General features: G+C 43.1%; 2 protein-coding genes across 5 annotated transcripts in view; one reads left to right on the forward strand and one right to left on the reverse strand.

The window, feature by feature from the left end:
- Window positions 1-16,232, forward strand: part of MRPS25 (mitochondrial ribosomal protein S25) — a 79,961-nt gene extending 63,729 nt beyond the window's left edge. Inside the window, exons 5-6 of the transcript XR_013961016.1 lie at window positions 14,964-15,080; window positions 15,458-16,232. The gene's annotated coding sequence lies outside the window, so the exon portion shown is untranslated. The remainder of the gene's footprint in view (window positions 1-14,963; window positions 15,081-15,457) is intronic.
- Window positions 1-23,547, reverse strand: part of NR2C2 (nuclear receptor subfamily 2 group C member 2) — a 74,506-nt gene that overhangs the window by 6,428 nt on the left and 44,531 nt on the right. For all 4 annotated transcript variants that reach the window (XM_080676866.1, XM_080676865.1, XM_080676868.1 and 1 more), the window contains 10 exons: window positions 23,275-23,385; window positions 15,465-15,665; window positions 12,548-12,650; window positions 9,017-9,196; window positions 7,667-7,814; window positions 6,804-6,897; window positions 4,167-4,300; window positions 2,863-3,040; window positions 1,668-1,789; window positions 786-925 (listed from right to left, as the gene is read on the reverse strand). In XM_080676866.1, the coding sequence (XP_080532992.1) occupies window positions 786-925; window positions 1,668-1,789; window positions 2,863-3,040; window positions 4,167-4,300; window positions 6,804-6,897; window positions 7,667-7,814; window positions 9,017-9,196; window positions 12,548-12,650; window positions 15,465-15,665; window positions 23,275-23,385 (1,411 nt within the window). The remainder of the gene's footprint in view (window positions 1-785; window positions 926-1,667; window positions 1,790-2,862; window positions 3,041-4,166; window positions 4,301-6,803; window positions 6,898-7,666; window positions 7,815-9,016; window positions 9,197-12,547; window positions 12,651-15,464; window positions 15,666-23,274; window positions 23,386-23,547) is intronic.

Here is a 23,547-nt window from a genome sequence, read left to right on the forward strand (position 1 = left end):
CCTAACTTAAATTCAGTAAAATGTTATAGGGTTTTAAAAAAATCACCTTTTTATAACTATTTCAAAGAATTAACTACAAAAACAAAGGTGTGACTAGGTAAAGTCACGTTGCTAGATATCAAACACCTGGAATGCTCAGTTACAAGTACAGCTGAATTCCCACTCAGCTGCAAGTGTAGACTGTGTTAGTCTCGAACCCTGGCTGTGCTCTTCAGTGTGTTGAGGACACATGGCATGTGGACAGATTGCACTGGATGTCTCCCAGTTCGGACACACTGGGATCTGTCCACCAAATGTAAGATGGTTGCCACAGGTCTTAGAAGAGAGTCATTTGTTCATTCACAGGAGGTCTGCATGACCTATGTTGGTGCCTCAGCTGTTCTATTTGCTGTTTCATTTGGGGCAAGCCAGGGACCTTATCATATGTAACACAGATAACAGTTTCTACTTTATAGGGTTGTGAAGATATGTGAAATATTACACATGAAAGGATAACCTGTTAATGAAAATGAAAACATAAGCTGTGATTATTCTGAAAACATCACTCAATGTCTATGTAGCAGGAAGTTGCCAACTTTTTTCAATTATCTTCTCCCCAACCTCTTTCATATTCATTATATGAAAAAAAGGCAATCAGGCAGAAATTTAAATATGCTGAATAGTCAAGTGCCTATGACTTAAAAGTTAAACCTCCCTCAGCCTATGGATGGTGTGGGATACTAAGACTAGCCAATTTGTGATGGGCCAGCCTAGATGGAGACATACTCCCCCACGTCCTGCCCTACCTTCCTGGATGCTGTTCTGCAGGTGGTTGACGATGGCGGCCAGGATAGTGGACAGACTCATGACCTGGGCACACTGGGCCAGGCCGAGGGTGAAGAGCTCATTCCAGCAGGCCCGTACCAGGCTGGTGTTGCAGTCCTGCCTGGGGACACAGAGGTGAGGGTGAATGCGGGTGTGAGTTGGCACTTCTCCAAACCCCAGCATGCCCCAAACAAGCGGATTCAGCAAGTATGTATTGAAGGTCTATGGTATATTCAGGGTCATTTTCTAAGAACACCACTGTATAAGAATCTCTAAACTAAGTCTCTCTGAGGATAAACTATCCACTCTCTTAAAAAAGATTCTTTGAACTTAAGTCAGTGCCTCTGTCGTGAGAGGATGCAGCAATCAAAGGACTAAGAGCCGAGTGTAGACTATGGAGGAGACATACCCTACATCTAGGCATAGGAATTGAGGGCCTGCAAACCCTATGGGAGGAGCTAACACTGTAGTAGGGAGGAAGTCAGTTTTCATCCCAGCCTTGGGTAATTTACCTTAGGATGACATGGCTGGTGCATTGTAAAACAGTATGTCCTTATCTCAGATGCCCCCATATGCAGCATGTCCCTACTTGCCTCCAGATTTTAGGATGACTCCTGTTTCTATTTCACTCCATCCCTAGCTGCTAGTTCTAAGTCCTTAGTACATGGAGGAAGCTTGATAAAGATTTGAGGAGCACTGCAACATTAGCATCCATGGTCCCCTGCTACAGGTCCACTGACTATATTTAATAAAAAAAAACCAGGTCATAGGAACAAACTGGAAGGGCCCTCAGAAATCTTCCAGACCATTCCCAGAGAGGGGAAGGCCCTTGCTGGAGATATAGAGAGAAAAAGGCCACTTACCCAAGTGCCTGAAAAGCTGGGATTGACCTGGCCCAGTGCATGGAGAGGAAAAGCAGGCGGGATGCAGACTCACAGATGTAGTGCACATTGAGGTACTCTGGCATTGGGCTGGGCATTGTTAGCTGGAGGAGGAGGTGACAGAGGGACAGGGGATGGCTTGGTTTGTCAATACAAATCCCTGTTGCATTTCAACATCATGGCAGCCAGAGACACTGTCTAAGATGTTAAGGCTTCTGCATGGACGCATCCTATGATGGGGACCCCACCCCACCAACCCAGCTTACCCATACAAATACATACTTTTCAACTCTTGCCTTAAATAAATTATTTGTTCTAAGGCAAATCCACTTTGAGCCATAGGTTTAAGTCTAAATCAAATTGGGAAAAAGGGGTCAAACTGCTGGATTAGAAGACATTTGGTAGGTGGACTCAAGGCAAGTGTAAGTAAGAGCTGAGCAGAAACCTAGGGGTAGGAGGAGAATATCCCACCACCAGAATGTCAGGCCTGGGCTCCAGGAGCTCCACTGTCTCTAGAAAGAGCTCTATTGCCTTTGAAGCTTGAATCTCACTGGTAATCTGTGTCCTCAGTACTTTGGGCAATTATAAGCAGGGACCTAACCTTCCTAAGTGACTGGCAAGATCTCTCTAGTAAAGAATGCTGGGGAACAGAAAGACTCACTCTAAAGACCTAGTGATTAAGAGGGCCTTGCGGAAGCTGGGAGTGTCCTACAGAAGCAAGACCAGTGGAGGAGAGGATGAGGAAGACCTATGAGGGCCTCACAGTATACATCAAGGATACCAGATATCTACTTTCTATAATTCTAGAGGGTAAGTGGTCAGGACCAATGTGTGGGCATGAGGGCTGGCTGCCTGCTGTTGGAGCAGACCAACGGCCCTGCCTTAGTCTGTACTGGAGCCAGGCCATTATCAGAAGGCGGAAGGCAGAGCAGTCAGCTAATAGGCCCTTGCAGATTAGCCTATCAGAGTTACCTTCAGAGCCAAATGCCACTATGAACAAAGGACTAGTGAAAGTGCTTTGTAATGGGGATGTAGTTCTAGAATATAATATCCCAATCAAATGCCACAATATGGAAATGAGCTCATTCCAAGGTTTGATTTTTAAACTGAGACTAGCTTTGGTACAAAGCTCCTCTCCTAGTAGGATGGGGCACATGGTTACACATAACACACTCACCTTAAATGTGACATGAGTGTCTGAAAGGAGAGGGCCTTCAACCTCAATGATGGGTGTGGATTGGTCTCTGCTGATGACATGGATGCTCCCTCCTCCACTGGTGTCTATCCCATCTGCCAGGCTTGGAGGCGAGGAGCTGTCTGTAGTATTAAGTGCTTTAGCTAAGGTATCAAATGCCCTGTGAGCAAAATTGAAGCAAGCAAGTATTGTAAATCCACAGCTTTTAGGGAAAATGAACTCTAGCTGAGACATAATTTAGAAAAACAATGCACTGGGGAAAGATACTTATATTCTACCTGAGAGAAGGGATAACAATGAAAGCTTCTATGCATTCTCTATACATTACCTTGGGCACTAAGCTATGTATTATTATTTTCACATGTAATTTTTATTTTTCACAACTATTCTCCAAAGTAGAATTCTCTCCATTTTATAGATGTGAAAACTGAGGCTTAGAGATGTTAAATAACTTTCCAAGACTGCCCAGAGTAAGTGGTAGAACCAGACCCTATCTCCTTTCCATTGGATCAGATCTAAATTTTGCTATCAGACCACAAGTGAACATAAGAACCAGCACAATTGTGTGGCCCAGAGTTGCACCTGCCTGGCCTAGTAAGATGGGCAGGAGTGGCTGCTCCTACAGGAAAGGAACAAATACCAGAGCCATGCTACAGAGAAACACCCTCAGCGGCCAGTTACAGATGTCCAGGACCAGTTAACACTATCACCTAATATCTAAGCTCTTGACTCACTACTTGGGAAAAAAGATACATGAAAAAAATAGGCTGCCCAGCCAGTGTGGCTCAGTGGTTGAGAGTTGACCCATGAACCAGAAGGTTACAGTTTGATTACAGGTCAGGGCACATGCCGGGATTGGGGACTCGATCCCCAGTAGAGAGCAGCCAATCCATGATTCTCTCTCATCATTAATGTTTCTATCTTTCTCTCCCTCTCCCTTCTCTGAAGTCAATATAATGCATTTAAAAAAAAAAAAGGCTAAAACAGAATTGGGAAAAGGGAATGAGCTATTAATATCCAGGCATAATAAATAATGACTGAAGAGTAGCATCTGTCCACTGAAGAGTTTTCCCCTGCTTCCACTGAGTTACTCAATGTCTTTTTTCATTGTCTGGAATGAAAAGCAACTTTGATTTTGAGAAGAGACAGATGTTCAGGGGAACTATGACAATTTTACAACCCTTGATTAAATACAGGGTGAGTGTTAAAAACGCTGCCACCCCCCTCACAACACAGTGACTGAGGTGCACGTCAGGAGGGGAGCCTATACCCTCACGGGTTCATACCTAGTAATCTCACTTGCAGACTGGTCCTCTGGTTGCATTTCCGAAGTGTCACCATTGTTAAGGGATTCACTTAGGTTGGCAAGGGAGGTTACCACATTTGCTAGTGTGCCCAGAGCTCCCTGGCTTGTTTCAGCCTATTAAACAAAAAATAACAACATTAAAAAATGAATACATACATGATGAATATGAATACACAATGACTCAGGCAAAGCCTATATAATAAAGAGGTAATATGCAAATTGACCATCACTCCAACACACAAGATGGCCACCCCCATGTGGACACAAGATGGCTGCCACAAGATGGCCAGCAGGGGAGGGCAGTTGTGGGTAATCAGTCCTGCAGGGGAGGGCAGTTAAGGGCGACCAGGCTGGCAAGGGAGGGCAGTTAGGGGTGACTAGGCCAGCAGGAGAGGGCAGTTGGGGGCAACCGGGCCAGCAGGAGAGGGCAGTTAGGGGCAATTGGGCTGGCAGGGGAGCAGTTAGGCATCGATCAGGCTGGCAGGGGAGCAGTTAGGCGTCGATCAGGCTGGCAGGGGAGTGGTTAGGGGATGATCAGGCTGGCAGGCAGAAGCGGTTAGGGGCAATCAGGTAGGCAGGTGAGCAGTTGGGAGCCAGCAGTCCTGGATTGTGAGAGGGATGTCCCCGATTGGAGAGGGTGCAGGCTGGGCTGAGGGACAACACCCCTCTCCCCCACCCCGGTGCACCGGGCCTCTAGTGAAGATATAATGTTGGTTTAAAAACAGCTTCAAAAAGGGGGGTATGACTACAACAGGGCAGCATGAGGAAGATCTTTTTGGTGATGGATTAGTTCTATATCTTGATTGTGGTGGTAGTTACAAAATCTATACATGGTAAAATGAAAGATCAAAAAGAGAAACAATATCATAAAAATTAAAACCTTTTAGTGCTTCAATAGACATTATCAAGAAAGTAAAAAGACACCCCCCTCCCTCACATACACAAGATAACTCACAGAATGGGAGGAAATATTTGCAAATCACACATCTGATAATAGTTTAGTTGCCAGAGTATCTAAAAGACTCTTGCAACTCAATAATAAAAAGACAAATAAACCCAGTTAAAAAATAAGCAAAGGATTTAAGTTGACATTTCTTCGAAGAAGACATACAAATAGCCATAGGCACATGAAAAGATGTTCAACATCACTGGAAATGTAAATCAAGACCACAATGAGATACCACTTCACACCTACTAGCACAGCTATAATAAAGATAACAAGTGTTGGAGAGAATGTGGAGAAACTGGAACCCTCACCCATAGCTGGTTGGAATGTAAAATGGTACAGTCACTGAAAAATAATCTGGCAGTTCTTCAAAAGTTTAAACACAGTTACCATATGACCAGCAATTCCACTTCTAGACATGTACGTAAGAGAAATGAAAACGTATGTCCGCAAAAAAGCTCGTATACAAATGTTAATAAGCAGCACTATTCACAATAGGCAAAAAATAGAAACAACCCAAATGTTCATCAGCTGATTAGTAGATAAATTGTATGTAGTATAGGCATTTAAAGGCACGTTATTTATCAATAAAAAGGTACAACAGAATAGTTGCTGTGAAATTCCTTGGTAGTCAGAAGTTTTAAGGTTATTTGATCCTTCCTTTCAATCTTACAGCCCAGCCTGAAGACCACTAGGTAGAGGACATTTCTCTATGCCAGCCAATGGCTCTATTTTTTGCCTTTTCTTTCCCCCAAAAGGATGCTCCTTAATGTACAGAGCGTGCACATTGATGTGCATGTGAACAAATGAGTCTGGAGGCCCAGCTCTGGCTTCAAGGGCAGCAGTGCCAGTAGTGCTCTGTTACTGAGTTACTCCTTTCAGGGAAGAAAATCGGACCTTTTAACCTTTCCTTTTAATCCTCCGCTGCTGTAGAGCCTAAGACCATCGGAAAACACAGATATTTACATTACAATTCATTAACAGTAGCAAAATTAGTTATGAAGCAGCAACGAAAATTATTTTATGGTTGGGGGTCACCACAACATGAGGAACTGTATTAAAGGGTCACAGCATTAGAAAGGTTGAGAACCACTGATCTAGAGCAAGCATGTCAAATTTGAGGCCCGAGGGCCACATGTGGCCCACAACAAATACTCATTAAAGATGACTCATTTATTTCTGCCCTTTGTATTTAGCATGTCTATCGAAATAAACCTGTGTTTCTATGAAAATTGAAGCTTTTGTTTTTTTGCAGCCCACATAAACTTAAACCTTGTTTATTTGGCCCGTGTTAGCCTTTGAGTTTGACATGCTTGATCTAGAGGCTTCTGTAAGGCCATCTTAGGATAAGTAGCTGGTTCTGCAGCATGCCAATAGTTTGTCAATGTGTGTACCAGGAGGCGAACATCTTAATAGAGAAGAGAACCATAGAACTTTCACCAAATTGAACTCTAGACCCTGTTATGACTATAACCAGCCAGCCCTGACTGAGTTTCTGAAAGCCATCAGTATCCCTAACACAAATCACTGGGGGCTAAATCACAAGTAAACTGAGAAGCAGAAGGTCATGCTTTCAACGTGGTCTCTGAAGGCCAAGAAGGTGGTGGTGCACACATTTAGAAAAGTAGTCTGCACTGCAACATAAAAATGGAGGAGAAGGCATAACATCACCTTGGAATCTGTGGCCAGGAGAACAGTACCATCCTCACGTATCAAAGGTTGCTGGATGTTCACAAGCATCCCTGGATCAAGAAGACCTGTTTGTCTATTTAAGACATAAAGAAACCCAGAGTAGCTTCCAACATTTAATGCACAGTATGATCATGCTGTATTTCCCTGTCCCTTTGACATCTGCAGGGCTGTCTGAGTAAAAGAAAAGCTCTAACTAGACTCAGACACTAAGTGACTGAACAACCCCCCCTCCCTTTTCTCTGCAATGAGATGTGCACACAGCTGGGTCTATAGCCTGAGACAGGAGGACACAGACGCACATCCCCAGGGCTTGCTTCTGTGCTGACTGTGAACTCTGGCTGCTCTGCCAAATAATGTTAACTTGATCTTCAGAATATCACTAAGGCATTCTCAATTCTAGTTCTCTTTGTGATACATTTGGATTTCTTATTTTCCTGTCTCTGTTCCTTTTAAATTAAGTTCAACAGATTACATTAAAAAGAACATATAAATTAACTTGTGGCACTTATCTGGGACCACACCTGGGACTTAGGCCTTTTGTCTATACTACAAAAAAAATCCCAATCTGGAATTCCAGAACTGTTTTCCTGTATGAATAACGCCAAAGTGCAAGACATAATCTGAGCCCTTGAAGAATTCTGACCCCATCAGCCATCCTCAGGACTGTACAGAGGTTTGACTGAAGTAGTTCCAAAAGGGGTAGAATGAGGCAAGACAAGGTTGATGGCTTTCCAGGCAGGTGGGGAGCCATATAAGCCGCCTTTCCAAAAAACACCAGTGCCTCCTCTGATCAGCAACAAGGGCTGACGGTAGTTTTACCCTTTGTCATAACAGACACTGACCTTGCTCCATCTTTATCTGCCACAAATGTGGGAGTGGCAATCAGAGGACTTCTCAGGTCTTTCCGGATATAGATTTTCTCAGTTGAAGCAGCACAATTGCTTGGTTTCTCCCGCTGTACATCAAAGGGCTTCCGTTCACTCTGTACAGCTTAAATAATAATAAATATTCATATTTAGAGGAAAGATTTAAATCAATAAAACCCACAGTCTTACTTAGAAAGTAAAGCTCAATTTTCAGTGGACTTTTCAGACAAAGGAGCTTTAAAGGTTCAAAGCCAAGCAATGCCATGCCAAATCTAAAGGCAGGAAAAGAGCTCAAGATGGTGGGCACTGCCTTCGAAGAACTGCAGCACAGCATCTGCATGGCCTTGTGAGGGTCCATCCTGAGACTTCTAGGTTTTCACGTCTTCTTTTTTTTTTCTTTAATCCTTACCCAAGCATATTTTTCCATTGCTTTTTAGAGAGAGTGGAAGAGAGAGGGAAAGACAGAGAAAAATATCGATGTGAAAGAAACACATCGATTGGTTGTCTCCTGCACAAGCCCCAACCAGGGCCCGGGCCAGGGAGGAACCTGCAACTAAGGTATGTGCCCTTGACCGGAATCGAACCCGGGACCCTTTGGTCTACAGGCCAAGGTTCTATCCACTAAGCCAAATGGGCTAGGGCTGGGTTTTCACTTCTTACTTGCTAACAAAAGGGAGTCTCTCCAGGGTGAGAAACACTCGTCTTCAAGTTGGTCTCCAACAGAGAGCTTGTCCAATGTCACACATTGTAGAGGAACAACTCTAATGTCCACCTCCAGCATGCATGACTTCTGCAAAGTGTTTGTTGTCAATTTTCTATCACCCTAGCAACTTCTCCCTTCAGTAATCTGGTATAAGAATAGGTATACATGCCAGAAACAACTGAAAAATAACGACCTTTTTACTAAAAGAAAGACTAAACTCCAGATCCAATATGTAAGTAGGGTAAGGGGTTCTATTTCAAAGAGGAGGAGGCCCCTTTGGCTTAGAGAACCTACATGTCTTCCCTAGGCCTCACAGTTCCTAAGGGGCAGAGCTAGAGTTTGATCTGGTATCAGCTTTACTACAAAGCCTGTGTTTACCCCACTCCACATTGCTGCCTCCCAATTTACTGGGAGTAGGTTTCCACATACACGGGAACTAACCAACCCCAGCAGTGTTGGTACTGAAATACCACAATGAGCCAGAAGGTAAACCAAAGTGAAGTGTGAGTGAATCTTTTCTTCTTAGTATTTTAAAGCCAGACACAGAAACCTCAGTTAACAGACTAATGCTTACTTTCTCCCTCCTTATTAACTCCCGTGGTCTCTTTAATACTGTTACTCACATTCCATTTTCATGCCCATCTCTAAGCATTTTTTCAGCCGGCAAAACTGACAGCGGTTCCGGTGGTGCTTATTGATGATGCAGTCTTGGTTGCTCCGGCAGCTGTAGGTCAAATTTTTCCTTACGCTCCTTTTGAAGAAACCTTTGCAGCCTTCACAACTGACAGCCCCATAGTGACGGCCTGAAAGGATAGAGTGCAGGAAGCAGTTTTACCAAGAAAAGAGGTAATCCGTCATAAGCCCTATTTTTAAGGTATGTCTATCAAAGCGACCGGTGTACAGTCAGATGCCCAGGCCTCAGCATTAAGCATTGGTAATTAGGAGTTAGTGAGTCTTTCACGTGATTTCTCTATAATCTTTACAGGAGCCCTAGGTGGTCATGATGAAAAAATTTAAGCTCAGACAGATGATGTGACACCTGGTAAATGGCATGACCTTAATGCTCTTAGTACACGAAGGACCTACCATATAGTAGGAGCTCATGGGGGATGGCTGAACTGTACTGTCCTCTCTGAGCGCACACTGGTCTTGGCTCTGCAGACCTAGGCTTGCGAAGCTACTCAGCTCCCCTGTCCTGCCAAGAGTGGCAGGTAGCAAACACATGCATGTGATATTTCAGCACACATTTTTATTCCCCCTGTGTTAGCCATGTCCTGGGCTCTAGACCTCCCCTGGAGGAAGTGGAATGATGAGAGGAATCATCTTGAGGACTGAGACTGTGCAGGTTCAAGGTGAAGGAAGGTTGCCATGTAGCTCACTTGGGTTAGCTAGTCAGATGCTTTTCGAAACTTAGTCCTAGAAATACACTTACTACACACAGTTTTTTTCTAATCTTGGTTACTTTGATGTCTCTAATTCTTATTTACCAACGACATTAAAAAGAGCCCCCACCTCAGTTTACCCTTCTTAGTTCACAAAGTGCTTCCACAGGCATTGTAACTCATTTGTTCCCAGCTGGGATTGACTATAGTTATTTTTTTTTAAAATTGAATTTATTAGGGTGACATTGGTTAATAAAATCCTATCAGTTTCAGGTATATAATTCTATATCACCTATATAATGTATTGTGTGTTCACCACAATATAAGTCTCCTTCAAGTCAAGTCTCCTTTCATCACTACATAGTTCAGTCTTATGTAACCTAATGTCTTAGCTATTGCTAGGAGGACACGTTTCATGGGATCATCATTTACAGCAGCTACAGAGCATCCTATTGTCCTAAGCTCTAGCACTTGGAGCCATTCCTCTAGCACTTGGAGCCATTCCCCAAGGGTATACTTGGAGGGTCTCAATTTTGTGCCTTTAAGAACAGTCATGCTAAAACTGTTACCTACCATGTAGGCATCATTTTTCCTTTTTTGCAGGGTATTTCCTTAGGCTTTCTAACCCTTAGAGTGATCTCAAATATCTGGAGATAATGGCAGTATGAGCCTGTGACGAGGCTGTTCCTTTAAGCCCAGAAAGAGTGACAAATGGGGAACCCAAAAGATTCCGTGCCCTTCTCCTTATGCTCATGTTTCATTCATTTGTTCAAAGGTTTGCAGACTGTCTCTCCTTGCTGAGTAAGAAGGTAGGGACATAGAGATGGAGGGGTCTGACAAAAAGAGCACGTTCTGGTGGGCAAGACAGTACTGTAAAAACCAATTTTAAGAGAATGCAACAAATGCTCAGTGAGGTCTGTTTTATAAAAGGGGGATGAGGACAGAGGCAACACAGAGGCTTCAAAGGGGTGAGATGGGCTGGATTTACCAGGATAAGGGGTAGGAGCAGAGCCAGGACACCCCTGATAGGGCAAATGGTGTCACAAGCTGGGAAGGAAACTGGAGCTTCTACAGATGCTTGCCTAGAGCTGTCTTCCTAAGAAGCTTGGTCCAGACTCCTTTTCAAAACAAACAAACAAAAAACAAACGAACAAATAAGAAACCAGGACCACAAAGTGTCCAAAGTTCCTCTAAATTTTGTGACCACAGAATAAAGTGGAACTAAGCAGTTACCACAAAACTCAGGCCTGAGCCCCTAGCATCACTGGAACTGGACCTTTATTAAATACTAGAGGCCCGGTGCACGACATTTGTGCACTGGGGGTGGGGTTGGGGGGAGGGGTGGTGGTGTCCCTCAGCCTGGCCTGCGCCCTTTAGCAGTTTGGGAGCCCTCAGACGGACATCCTTAGCGCTGCCACCGCTGCTGCACTTGCCAGCCATCAGCCGGGCTTGCGGCTGAGCAGTGCTCCTCCCCCTACCCCGCCGCCCCGCCTTGGGAGCACACTGACCACCAGGGGGCAGCTCCTGCATTGGGCATCTGCCCCCCTGGTGGTCAGTGTAGCGATGGGTTATTCCACCATTCTGTTAATTTGCATATTACCCTTTTATTATATAGGATTCCTCTATTCCTCCCTGCCTGCCTCACTTATCTTCTACAGTCCTCAGTGTTAGCAGACCAAAGTCTAAACTTTTGAGCTAGATATCTTCTCCATTTTCCTGGTACCCATATGCCCAGGAGCTCTTCCCCAAAGACACTGTGGGTATGGGCATCAAACTAAGCTCTGGCTTCACTAGCTGGAATGCCCTTCTGTTTTACCTCACGTAGGCACACTCAACCTCCAAGGCTCACAGATGTGACTGCCTCTGGGGGCCTTTCCTGACCCTGGGACTCCAGCCAGGATCACATGTTCCCTTCTCCTGCATTTTAGCAGTTTATCATACTGGGTTACAGTGAATGGATGACAGAGACAGTTTATAGCAGGTGTCCTCAAACTATGGCCCGCGGGCCACATGCTGCCCGCCGAGGACATTTATCCGGCCCGCTGGGTGCCGCTGCCTGTCCTGCTTAGCAGCCGACTCGTCCCGGGCCCGCAGTGCGCATAGGAATTTGTTCATAGTTTTTTTTTTATAGTCCGGCCCTCCAACGGTCTGAGGGACAGTGAACTGGCCCCCCGTTTAAAAAGTTTGAGGACTGCCGAAACCGGTTTGGCTCAGTGGATAGAGCGGCAGCCTGCGGACTGAAGGGTCCCGGGTTCGATTTCGGTCAAGGGCATGTACCTTGGTTGCGGGCACATCTCCAGTGGGAGGTGTGCAGGAGGCAGCTGATCGATGTTTCTCTCTCATCGATGTTTCTAGCTCTCTGTCCCTCTCCCTTCCTCTCTGTAAAAAATCAATAAAATGTATTTTAATAAAAAAATAAAATAAAAAAAAATAAAAAGTTTGAGGACCCCTGGTTTATAGGATGAAGGACTAAATAACACATTTTGTGAAACAGCAAAGCACTCTACAAATATTGACTAAAGAAGTGATTACTTTCTTAGTAACACATACATATTCAATGCTCAACCATGATTTACAAATCACAGAAATAGTTTCCTGACTTTTTTTATTCTAATAATTTGACAAACTACTTGCTCACATATATTACCCTAGTAAGAAAAGTAGAGTTCATGGTTTGAAACCTACAACTCTATAGAGGTGACACTGGTTCTCTCTCCATTACCCCCCCCTCCCCAATTTGGGCCATGATGCGCACCTAGTAGAGTTACTTACCAGAGGCTTTGTCCCCACAGACCACACAGTACTCTACCACCTGGGGCCGCTGAACCTCAGCCTTCCCAAGCAAACGCTCCACCGAAGCAGAGTCTGTGACGATCTAAGAAGAATCAGGAAACAAGCATGGTGGGGATTAAAAATTAGACTGCTAAGCAAAGTAATGCTTAACTGTAAATTCCTAATCTTGAGTTTCTATGCAGGAGAGCTGATTTGGGCAGAACTGGAAAATTCCACCTGACAACTTAATCTGACACCCAGAATGGCCCCACTGCTCATCTGAATTGCACCTCTTCATCAGGGGGTGGGGGTTTGGGTGGTTCGGGGGGTTCAACTAGGGTCAAGCATTGGTTTTCACCGATCTGCTTTCCTATCTGGCTACTACAATTACCCAAACTGGGGGCCATGTGGGGAATCACATATAGAAGCCTCAACATAAAGATATTGAAGGTCTTTTTGGCTGCCTTTATTCCCACCAAACAACTTGAAAATATGCAGAGAGGTACATATGGCAGAGAAATAATCAAGCTTTATTAGTTAAGTAAGCAGGTCTCCTATTGAGGCAGCTGGGAGTAGAATAACTAGAATAGGTGACCTCCAAAACCTGCTATTTCTCCTTTATTTGTAGGTGACTTTCTAGGTGACAAATAGTGCTTCTGGTCTAGAAGAATACTGTAACTGATACCAATATGAGAAAGTGAAAAATAGCTGTTATTATAACTAGAGGTCCGGTGCACAAAATTTGTGCATGGGGGGGGGGGGTTTGTCCCTCAGCCCAGCCTGCACCCTCTCCAATCTGGGACCCCCTGAGAGATGTCCGACAGCCCGTTTAGGTCCGATCCCGGTAGCATCTGGCCTAAACGGGCAGTCGGACATCCCTCTCACAATCCAGGACTGCTGGCTCCCAACTGCTCACTTGCCTGCCTTCCTGATTGCCCCTAACTGCTTCTGCTTCCCAGCCTGATCACCCCCTAACCACTTCCCTGCCAGCCTGATTGATGCCTAACTACTCCCTTGCCAGCCTGATTGCCCCTAACTGCCCTCCCGTGCAGGCCTGGTCACCCCTAACTGCCCTTCACTGCAGGCCTGCTCACCCCCAACTGCCCTCCCCTGCAGGCCTGGGTCCCACCCAACTGCCCTCCCCTGCAGGCCCGGTCACCCCCAACTTCCCTCCTCTGCCGGCCTGGTCACCCCTAACTGCCCTCCCCTGCAGGCTTGATTGCCCCCAACTGCCCTCCCTTGCAGGCCTGGTCCCTCCCAACTGCCCTCCCCTGCTGGCCATCTTGTGGCAGCCATCTTGTGTCCACATGGGGGCAGACATCTTGTGTGTTGGAGTGATGGTCAATTTGCATATTACTTTTATTATATAGGATGTACCAAATAATGTACCATGATATATGTATGGTGGGAATATATACAGAAATCATTATAAAGAATGACCTCTCGTAAAACATGCAGCAAAATCAATAGCCATCCTTTCACAAACAAGGAGTAGTCTAAATTAGCAGTGAGGAATTCTGATTTCATATTATCAGAATGTACTGTGGGAAAGCAAGTTTGAGGCAGTATTTACTAACTGTACTATGAGTTTCTCAAAAGCACAATTCTGAAAGTTGAACAAATTGGTATTCGAAACCCAGCTCTATCAGAAGAAAAAAAATCCTTTCCTTCCTTAATTTTCTCCACAGTAGAAAGTCTATCCCCAAAACACACAGATTCTTAGCAGCATTATTTGCAATAGCCAAAAGGTAAAAGCAACCCAAGTATCCACCAACAGATGATTAGATAAACAAAATGTGATATATACAAATAATGGAATATTATTCAGCCTTAAAAAGGAAAGAGATTCTGACACCTGCTATGACATGGACAAATTTTGAAAACATTATGCTAGGTAAAATAAGCCATTCACAAAAGGACAAATATTATAGGATTCCACTTATATGAGGTCCCTAGAGTAGTCAAATTCATAGAGACAGAAAATAGAATGGTGGTTGCCAGGGGCTGGGGGTGGGAGGGGTGGAATGAGAAGTCAGTGGTTAATGGGCACAGAGTTTCAGTTTGGGAAGATGAAAGAGTTCTGTGGATGGATGGTTGGATGGTGGTAGTAGTTGCGCAACAATGTGAATGTAGTTAATGCCACTGAACTGTATATTTGAAAATGATTAAGATGGTAAATTTTGTTATATTTTACCACAAATTTTTAAAAATTTAAAAGCAAACACAAACATGGAATTCCTACTTAACCCTGACTAAACATACTCCAGGCTTGTCCACCATGGGACACTGCCCTCAAGTGTCTGTTCCTTTAATCGCTGTGCTCGGAAATTCAGTTCTTCCCAACAATTCTGCCTTCCTTCAAGTCCTTGCTCTTCTCTTTCCTGTATCTTCCCCTGACCCCATCCCACCTTGCCAGAGTAGGGAGAAGCAGGGCAGAGGTGGAGATGAGAACTGAGGGTCCCAGAGGTTCACAGGAACAAATGAGGATACAATGAAGAGCTGGACCAGGCTTGACCATCTGGACAAGGATGAGGTAAGAGTTAGAACAAGTTGGTCCTTGTCTGACTGTGGTCAGCCCAAAGTGGTATCCCTAAAATATCCTGGGCCAAGGGCTCCCACTGTGTGGCCTTTGTTAAGAACTAAGTGGCCTCAGTGGCAGCTTACTCATGACAGTCTCCTGTGCGTCACTGATTTTTCCTGGCTTAACTTCCATCCCATCTGAGCACTGGAGTTGGCTGCCTAGGGCTTGCCATTCATTTGCTGATTACTTTAGCCAAAGCAGCAACCTGCCATGTTTACCAGTCCCCAAAGCATCTTTTAGAAACAGATTTGGTCTCCATGGCAGAGCAGAGGTTACAGTCAGGAACAAGTCCAGTAGCAGAAATGCATAAACAAATGCTCTGTCAACAGGCCTTACCTGGATCCTGCCAGGGACAAGGTTGTCTGAGGTGGTGAATATGAGCTGCTTGGCACTGGATGTCTCTGGGGAAGCCAGGATCACCTTCCCAGTTCCAGCTCCATCAGGGCTGGTCAAGATGAACTGCTGCTTGGGGGATCCAGAGGTGTCCACTGCAGTGACTATCTGGATCTTCTGTCCTGTCTGCTGGTCTGTCACAATCTACAAGACACAACATGGAGGCTGCTCTCACGGAGCATTGTGCGACTTGTGCACTTGCAGGTGGTGCTCAAAGTAGTGACTGCCCAACGCCGTCCTGGAGTCAATGCTGGTCAAAGATGCAGTTTCACCAGTGCATGGTGAAATGAGAAAAATAAAACACAACAGTGAACTTTTCAGAATACAATTTTCATAAAGCTAACTTTATTCTAGGATGGTATCATGCCCACTATTTTTAGAATGAAATGTGCTTTAGGGGTGAAGAGAAGGGTAATTAGATGAAGATAGTCAAAAGGCTTAAGTTTCCACTTATAAGATAAGTAAGTCCTGGGAATTTAATGCACAACATAATGACTACAGTTAACTCTGCTATATGGTGTATTTAAAAGCTATTAAGAGAATATATCCTAAAAGTTCTCACTGCATGAAAAAAATACATTTTTTCTTTTTTTTCTGTATCTATATGTGATGATAGATGTTAACTAAACTTATTGTGGTAATCATTTCACAATTAGTAAGTCAATTTATTATGCTGTACACCTTAAACTTGTTTCACATCAATTATATCTCAATAAACAGAAAAAAGAAAATGCCTTTATTTTATAAAATGAAGATAGTAATAAGTAGTAGATGATAGGTTTAACTTAAAAGATATCCTTGTTCTGGACATAATAAAAAATGTGAACAACTTTTTTGAAATGCTGCTGACCAACAAAACATAAAGCCTGGAAATGACTGCTTTAAAGAAGGACTGTTTCTGAAGCGAAGGTCCTGTAAATAATCTTGCCTCGTGGTAAAAGAATATAGGGAATCCCCTGCTGACATACACCCACCTTCTCCCACTTCCTGACTCAGAGGACTTTAAGGATAGGGATGCACCTGATTCAGGGCTGTATCTCCAGGCCAGCACAGGGCTTGGCACATGGAAAGAAGACTTTAATAATAGGTTGTGGAAGCACTGAAGGCGCTAACTCTGCCAAAGTCCTGACCCTGCCTCCTCCGGACACTCCTACCATTCAGGAGCCCAACTAACAGAGACCACCTCTTCCCAGGGTCACTGTAGTTAGATGCCTACTGGGCTTGCCATTCATCTGATGATTTCAATCACAATTAAAATAGTTCCTATAACAAGAGTAACTTCTTTTATTCCCACTCACCAGGTTCTTTAAAGATGTTCTAGGGCCCTGCCCTGCTCTCTCCCAGGATAAGTGCCCAGCAGAGAGCACTGTCCACCTTCTCCCTCAGGACACCAACAGGCTCTCACTTCAAACAGGAGTCTTGGGGTTGTTGTGTCGGGGCCTTGGGCAAGGGGAGATGTGCTGCATATCTGGCTGCAACTCAGTTCCCTATAGCATATACATGGGCAGGTCTGGAAACTATGCCACATTTTGATAGATGTTGTTACTTGTGACATGGAATTCCACGGTAAGACAAGAAATTCACAGGCTGTTGTAAGGAAGATCCTGCAAATGGACCACCTGAAGGCAATAGCTTTGTCAACTATTTGATATGGAAAATCAGACAATGCTGGCTGTTTCCAAAGAAAATGGCCTGAGTTCAATGAATTATTTACAAACATTTAAAAATATTTTTGTTTATTCTTCCTTCCGAAGACATTTACATTTCCCATTCAGAGAGATGAAAAAGCTAAAAATGTAAGCAGAAAAACATAATCCCCAAATACCCGATTGGAACCCCAAGGTGATGATCATTAAGCAAACCAAGACATTGCTAACATACATGAGCAGGTGGACTCCTCTTTAATGGGACCAAGGAAATACCAAATTAAGAAGGTGCATCCAAACTCATTAACATTTAAATCTCCTTTGGAGGAATGAAGGAGAGGTACTGTGGGTTGAATCATGTCCCCCCAAAAGTCCTAACCCCCAGGGCCTGTGAATATAACCTTATTTGAAAACAGGGCCTTTGCAGATGTAATCAAGTTAGTATGAGGCCACAGTGGAATTAGGATGGGCCCTAAATCCAATGATTGATGTCCTTATAAGAAGGCCATGTGATGACAGAGAAGAGATTCCCATAAGCCCTGTGTTTTCCATTGCACAATTATTAATAGTGTAGGAAATTTTAGAAATGCATATGTCACATTATAGCAGAGCTGACTATATTTTACTAGCCCAAGGCCCTGTCTAGTTCTGCTCCCAAAGGAACTCAATGTGAAGTGACACACTGCTGTTTTCCACACACTCTGTTCTAGCCAGGGTGGGCTCATCATTTCTGTTGTAAAGAAGAGCCTGCAAACGGACCACCTGAAGGCAAAAACCAGTCACTGGATAACTTTTGTTTGGCTTCCCAAAGTTTAAAATTTTTAAAAACTGGTTACCAACATCTAAAAATATAATATTTCCCATAAAAATCAGATCTATAGTTCTCCTGACCAACTGGAAGCTCTGGCCATCTGGGCCCAGTTCCTCCATGGCATATGCTGGCTGGGTGTATCTGTCCCTTTAGATCTTTAGAGCCAGGGGCACAAGCTCTTTGGTTCCTCTCAATCCCTACACCTTGGCAACCTGGTCCTGCAAACACCTGAGTTTGTGATTCTGAGATAGGGCTTTGCAGCTAGAGCCATAGATGAAATGCTTGCTCTACTAGTTTCTAATTGTATCAGCGTGGAGCATTTATATGAGCCTTCTGAACCTCTGTTTACATATCTATGAAAAAGGATTACTAGGAAAGTGAAATATGATGTTTGTGGAAGTACTTGGTACACTGCCCAGAACATAAGAGGACCTTGATAAAAAAAGTATTTCCTCCCTCTGAGCTATCACATACTTCTCTCCTCACTTGCCTTGTCTTAGCCTTTCAGCTCATCAAGTCTCTCTCTCCCAGTGGGAAAATGAAGATTTTCTATGGCTCACTCACTCTTTCATTAATTTCTCAACTACTTACAGGTTCTAATCTGTGCCAGGTGCTTTGCTAGATTACAGGCATTATGGAAATGGCTACTGCTCTCGTGACCTTTTAAGTGGAAAAGACTGGCAAAAAAAAAAAAAAAAGTAAACAGCTCAACTAGTTAATAACTTCAGTTTATGCTGCATATTATGAGGAAGTCCTACGTGTATCACACAAAACCATCTCCAAAAGATGTTAAGGAAAAGATCAGGCTGGGGTAAAGAGAATAACACAGGCACTTAACTTTAGAAAGAGAGGTCAGGGAAGGCCTCTGTGAGGAAGTGGCATTTAAAATAAGATTCAAGGCTGAGAAGAAAGGAGCCAGATAAAGGTTTAGGGAAAATGTTGCAAGTAACATGAAATGTTCTGGCATACAGAAAGCCTTAAGAAAAAGTAACTCTTAGAACTGATCTTAGGCCCAAGGACAATGAAGAGCAACCCAGGGAGCCCAGAAAAGGATATGGGCTGACACTACTGGGAGTTTGAGCCACTCAAGGGGGTTTCCCCTACTAAAACCAGGTCTTCAAGTTTTCTTATACTATTTTATATCTATCTTATACAATTTATATATACAACCTGGGCATATGCCCTGACTGGGAATGGAACTGGGATCTTTCGGTGCATGAGAAGATGCTCAACCAATTGAGCCACACTGGCCAGGGCTCCTTAATCTCCCATCTTCTCCCACAGTTCCCACCCTAGACTGCTGTACCCCCAAAAAACAATAGCTCTCAATCTCAGCCTCTCCCACTTGGAGGAATGCCACCCTTCTCACTTTGCCCCAAAGCCCTTTTACAGCCATTAGAATAACATGATACTGATGAACACAAGTCTGTGTTTTAGCTCACTTTCCACTGGCCTGCATAACTAGAAATGTTGGTCTTGTGTTGACTACCACACCTTAATTAGTATCATCATTATTAAAATCAGTAATATAAATTCTGGAATGGGAAAATACAGCTATAAAGGACAACTGATGACATTTTAGCATATAGAATATGGATTATATAAGGCATATTTCAACATTAAATTTCAGGATTTTGATAACTACGGTGATTATGTAAGAGAATGTCTTTGTTCTTATAAGTACTGAACTATCCAGGGCAAAGAGGCGTGATGTCTTTAATTCTCAAGTGATTCAGCAAATATATACATACACACACTCAGAATGTTACCGAAAACAATTGGTAAATCTAGAAAAAGGGTACAATGGGTTTCCATATACTATTTTCTATAGCTTAAAATTATACAATACTATCAAAAAATTGTAACTAAGCTGCTAACATTTATTGATGTTTGCTTTCTATAGGATTAAATAAATTATATCATTTGATCCTTTAAAAATTCTATAAATTAGGCACTATTTTTGGTGCTATTTTACAGCTATACATACAGATTACTGAAACTTTCCCCAGGGTCACATAGCTGAGGGGAGATAAGATTTTACCCTAAGTCTGGTTCCATTCAGAGTCAAAGCTCTTAAATATTGCCTTTATAGTATAATCTTTTCCTCTCAACCTTATCACAGAAGCTAGAAGCTACTATTTGGGTTCCAAGCATTGTTATTCATTAAAACATCATAGTACTTAATCTCTTCCCAGATCTCAGGGCATGTGAGAATCATCATTGAAGTCAGGGCTAGAAATGAAATTTCATCAAAGCCATCAGCACCAACAGCAAGAACCAAGAAATTATCCTATAACAATTTTTCTTAAACAAACAAACAAAAAAACACCCCAAACCTTAAAATGCAGTCAATTCAGTTGCACTTAGGTATGTCCAAATTTTTAATAATAAAAAGATATTCAATTATATTTACTATACATAAAAATCATGCTAATGGGTTATCTTCCCTAGAGAAACTGAAAGCTCAACACCAGGGAACTAATCTACAAGACCTTACTGCACTCCAGCCAGGACAGCAATGTCACCATGACCCGCATACCCGGCAATGGGAATAGTCTGACTGTATATAGAACAGGTTGCTAGAATGGCCCTTAGAAAAACAAAGATTCTACTTATACCAATACAGGGGAAATGTACACTCTCTTGAAATATACACTAGCTACTGACAGAGTCTCCTGGGGAACCCTTTATGTTCTCATCTGCCCTCAGATAGATATAGGACCATGATGTAATAGCCATGGTTAAATGCAAAGTTAGGTCCTTTCCCAGTCAGGAGAATTATGTAGGCAGGATCCTAACACCCACTACAGAAAACTATAAAGGACCCAATAAAAAAAATTTTTTTTAAATTGATTTTGAGAGAGAGAGGAAGGGAGAAGGATAGAGTGATAGAAACACAGATGAGAGAGAAACATCATCAATCAGCTGCCTTCTGCATGCCTCCTATTGGGGGATTGAGCCCATAACCCCGAGCAAATCGAACCAGCAACCTTTTGGTTCATGGGTCAATGCTCAACCACTGAGCCACACTGGTCGGGCTAAAGCAGTGGTCAGCAAAGGGCGGCTCGCGAGCCACATGCGGCTTGCGAGCCGCGGTATGCCACTCTGTTGACTAATGAGTTTGCTGACCACTGTCATATACTACCCTTTACCTCTTTGCACACAATATGCCACAATTGCCTAATCCTCACAGCTTCCAACTACATGGTAACATTTAGTCTAGTGCAGTGGTCGGCAAACTCATTAGTCAACAGAGCGGCAAACCATTATAATGGTTTGTCGACCACTGGGCTAAAGGACCCATTTTGAAGTCTACAATCAGCAAATAAAAACAAGTAAAAGAGAAAAAATAATTTAGCTATATAAACTAATATCCTATATAATAAAAGCCTAATATACTAAGTGTCCGGTCATCTGGTTGGCCGTTCAACCAATCAAAGCATAATATGCTAATGATATGCTAAAGCCACTCAACCGCTGGCTATGATGTACACTGACCACCAGGGGGCAGACACTCTGATAGGTTAGCTTGCTGCTGGGGTCTGTCCTATCGCGACTGAGCGAGACAGGCCGGATATGTCTGCCCCAATTGTGCAAGGGTGGGGTCCCTCAGCCTGGCCTGTGCCCTCTTGCAATCCAGGACCCCTCGAGGGATGTCAGGGAGCCAATTTCGGCCCGATCCCACAGGCTAGGCCGAGGGACCCCACTGGTGCACAAATTCGTGCACCAGGCCTCTCGTAGCTATATAAAGTCCTAATTCTGGTCAATAATAAAGCATTAACATCAGGCTATTACTTCTGAATTTCCAAATACTCAAACATGTGTTTTCTACTTGAGGTAAAGTTAAAATATATTACAAGTATAAATTCATTACAAATATATGAATTCTTGTAATTATGATAAAATATTATGCAATACAGACATAAGCAGAATATAATTTTTAACTTATTTCATTTTATTTATTAGAACTCTTCTATGCTTAGTTTATAATACAGTCCATAAAATCACTTTTATGAGTGAGCAAAAACTATAGAAATTATCTAGTTACTCCATCATATTGTTCACTGTGTTTTTTTTTAAAAATATATTTTATTGATATTTTACAGAGAGGAAGGGAGAGGGATAGAGAGCTAGAAACATTGATGAGAGAGAAACATCGATCAGCTGCCTCCTGCACACCTCCCACTGGGGATGTGCCCGCAACCAAGGTACATGCCCTTGACCGGAATCGAACCTGGGACCCTTCAGTCCGCTGGCTGACGCTCTATCCACTGAGCCAAACCGGTTTCGGCCACTGTGTTTTTTTTTAAATACTGTTCAACTGTACTGAGCTTGAAATTAACTGTAAATGAAAATAATCCTTTTATACTTAATCACTCAAATACCTGTCCACCCCGGTATCATTTTAAACTCATGTTATGCAACTAATGTTTTCTTTCCTGCCATTCATCTCTGTTCATGATTTTTTGGTTTGGGCTTTTGATTCAGCTTGTTGAAATAATTATGAATCTTTAACCTGAGTATATTGATCCTACTTTTGATACTTATATCTTCTCTTTGTCCAGTGGGCCAGAGGCAGCTGTGTTCAGAGTCCTGGCTAAGACTAAACTTCCCATCACTGAATATTATTTAGTTAATAACAACAATATTGATAATAATAGTTATTACATATAAATACTTATTACATACTAAATATTAATAGGTTCCAGGCATTGTTCTCAGCACTTTACAAGCAATATACCATTGACTCCTCACAATAACCTTATAAGGTAAGTATTATTATTACTAATTATTGTTGTTACATATGTTTTCTAAATGAAACAAGTGCAGCACTGAAAAGTTAATTTTCTAGGTTAAACAAAAACTTTAAAGTGGGGCACTGAATTTGACTTCAAGTAGGAGCCCATATTCTTAACCATTAGGACATATTATTACCTCTCAATTTGGACAAACATAACATAAATAAAGTTAATTCAATAGCCCTGGTTGGGTAACTCGGTTGGTTGGAGGGTCATCCTGTATACCAAAAGGTTGTGGGCTTGATTCCTAGTTGGGGTACATATGGAAGGCAGTATTTCTCTCTCAGGTCAATGTCTCTCTCTCCCCACCCTTCTCAAATCAGTAAAAAACATATCCTCAAGTGAGAATTAAAAGAAAAAGTTAATTCAATAAATGTAAACTTCCTTTATTTTTTTAAAGAATAAAGTTGTACTATACTTGATGCCCAAGACTCAACTCCTTAGTGAATGAAACCTTTAGGCAGGTGGCTAGAACCAAGTGGGACTGGTGCAGGTACCTGGATGCGCTGAGGTGAGGCTACTGCAGAGTCCGTGGAGATTATCTGGATGCGTGGGGAGGGGCTGGTCATCCCTGGAGATTCTGGCCGAGAAGTCTGTGTACGTGGTACCTGTGGGCAAAAAGTGGGTTGGATCACAAGGGGGCTCAGAAAGATGCCCAGTGGTGGCCTAAGGACCATGCCTTTTGCTTTCCCAGTGGCCTTGAGTGATTAACTAATGTAGTTCTAGAATGGACCCATGATGATAAAGGAATCAATGAGATATTGGCACAG

The sequence above is a fragment of the Plecotus auritus genome (assembly GCF_963455305.1).
Source record: "Plecotus auritus genome assembly, chromosome: 6".
NCBI classification, from domain to species: Eukaryota; Metazoa; Chordata; class Mammalia; order Chiroptera; family Vespertilionidae; genus Plecotus; species Plecotus auritus.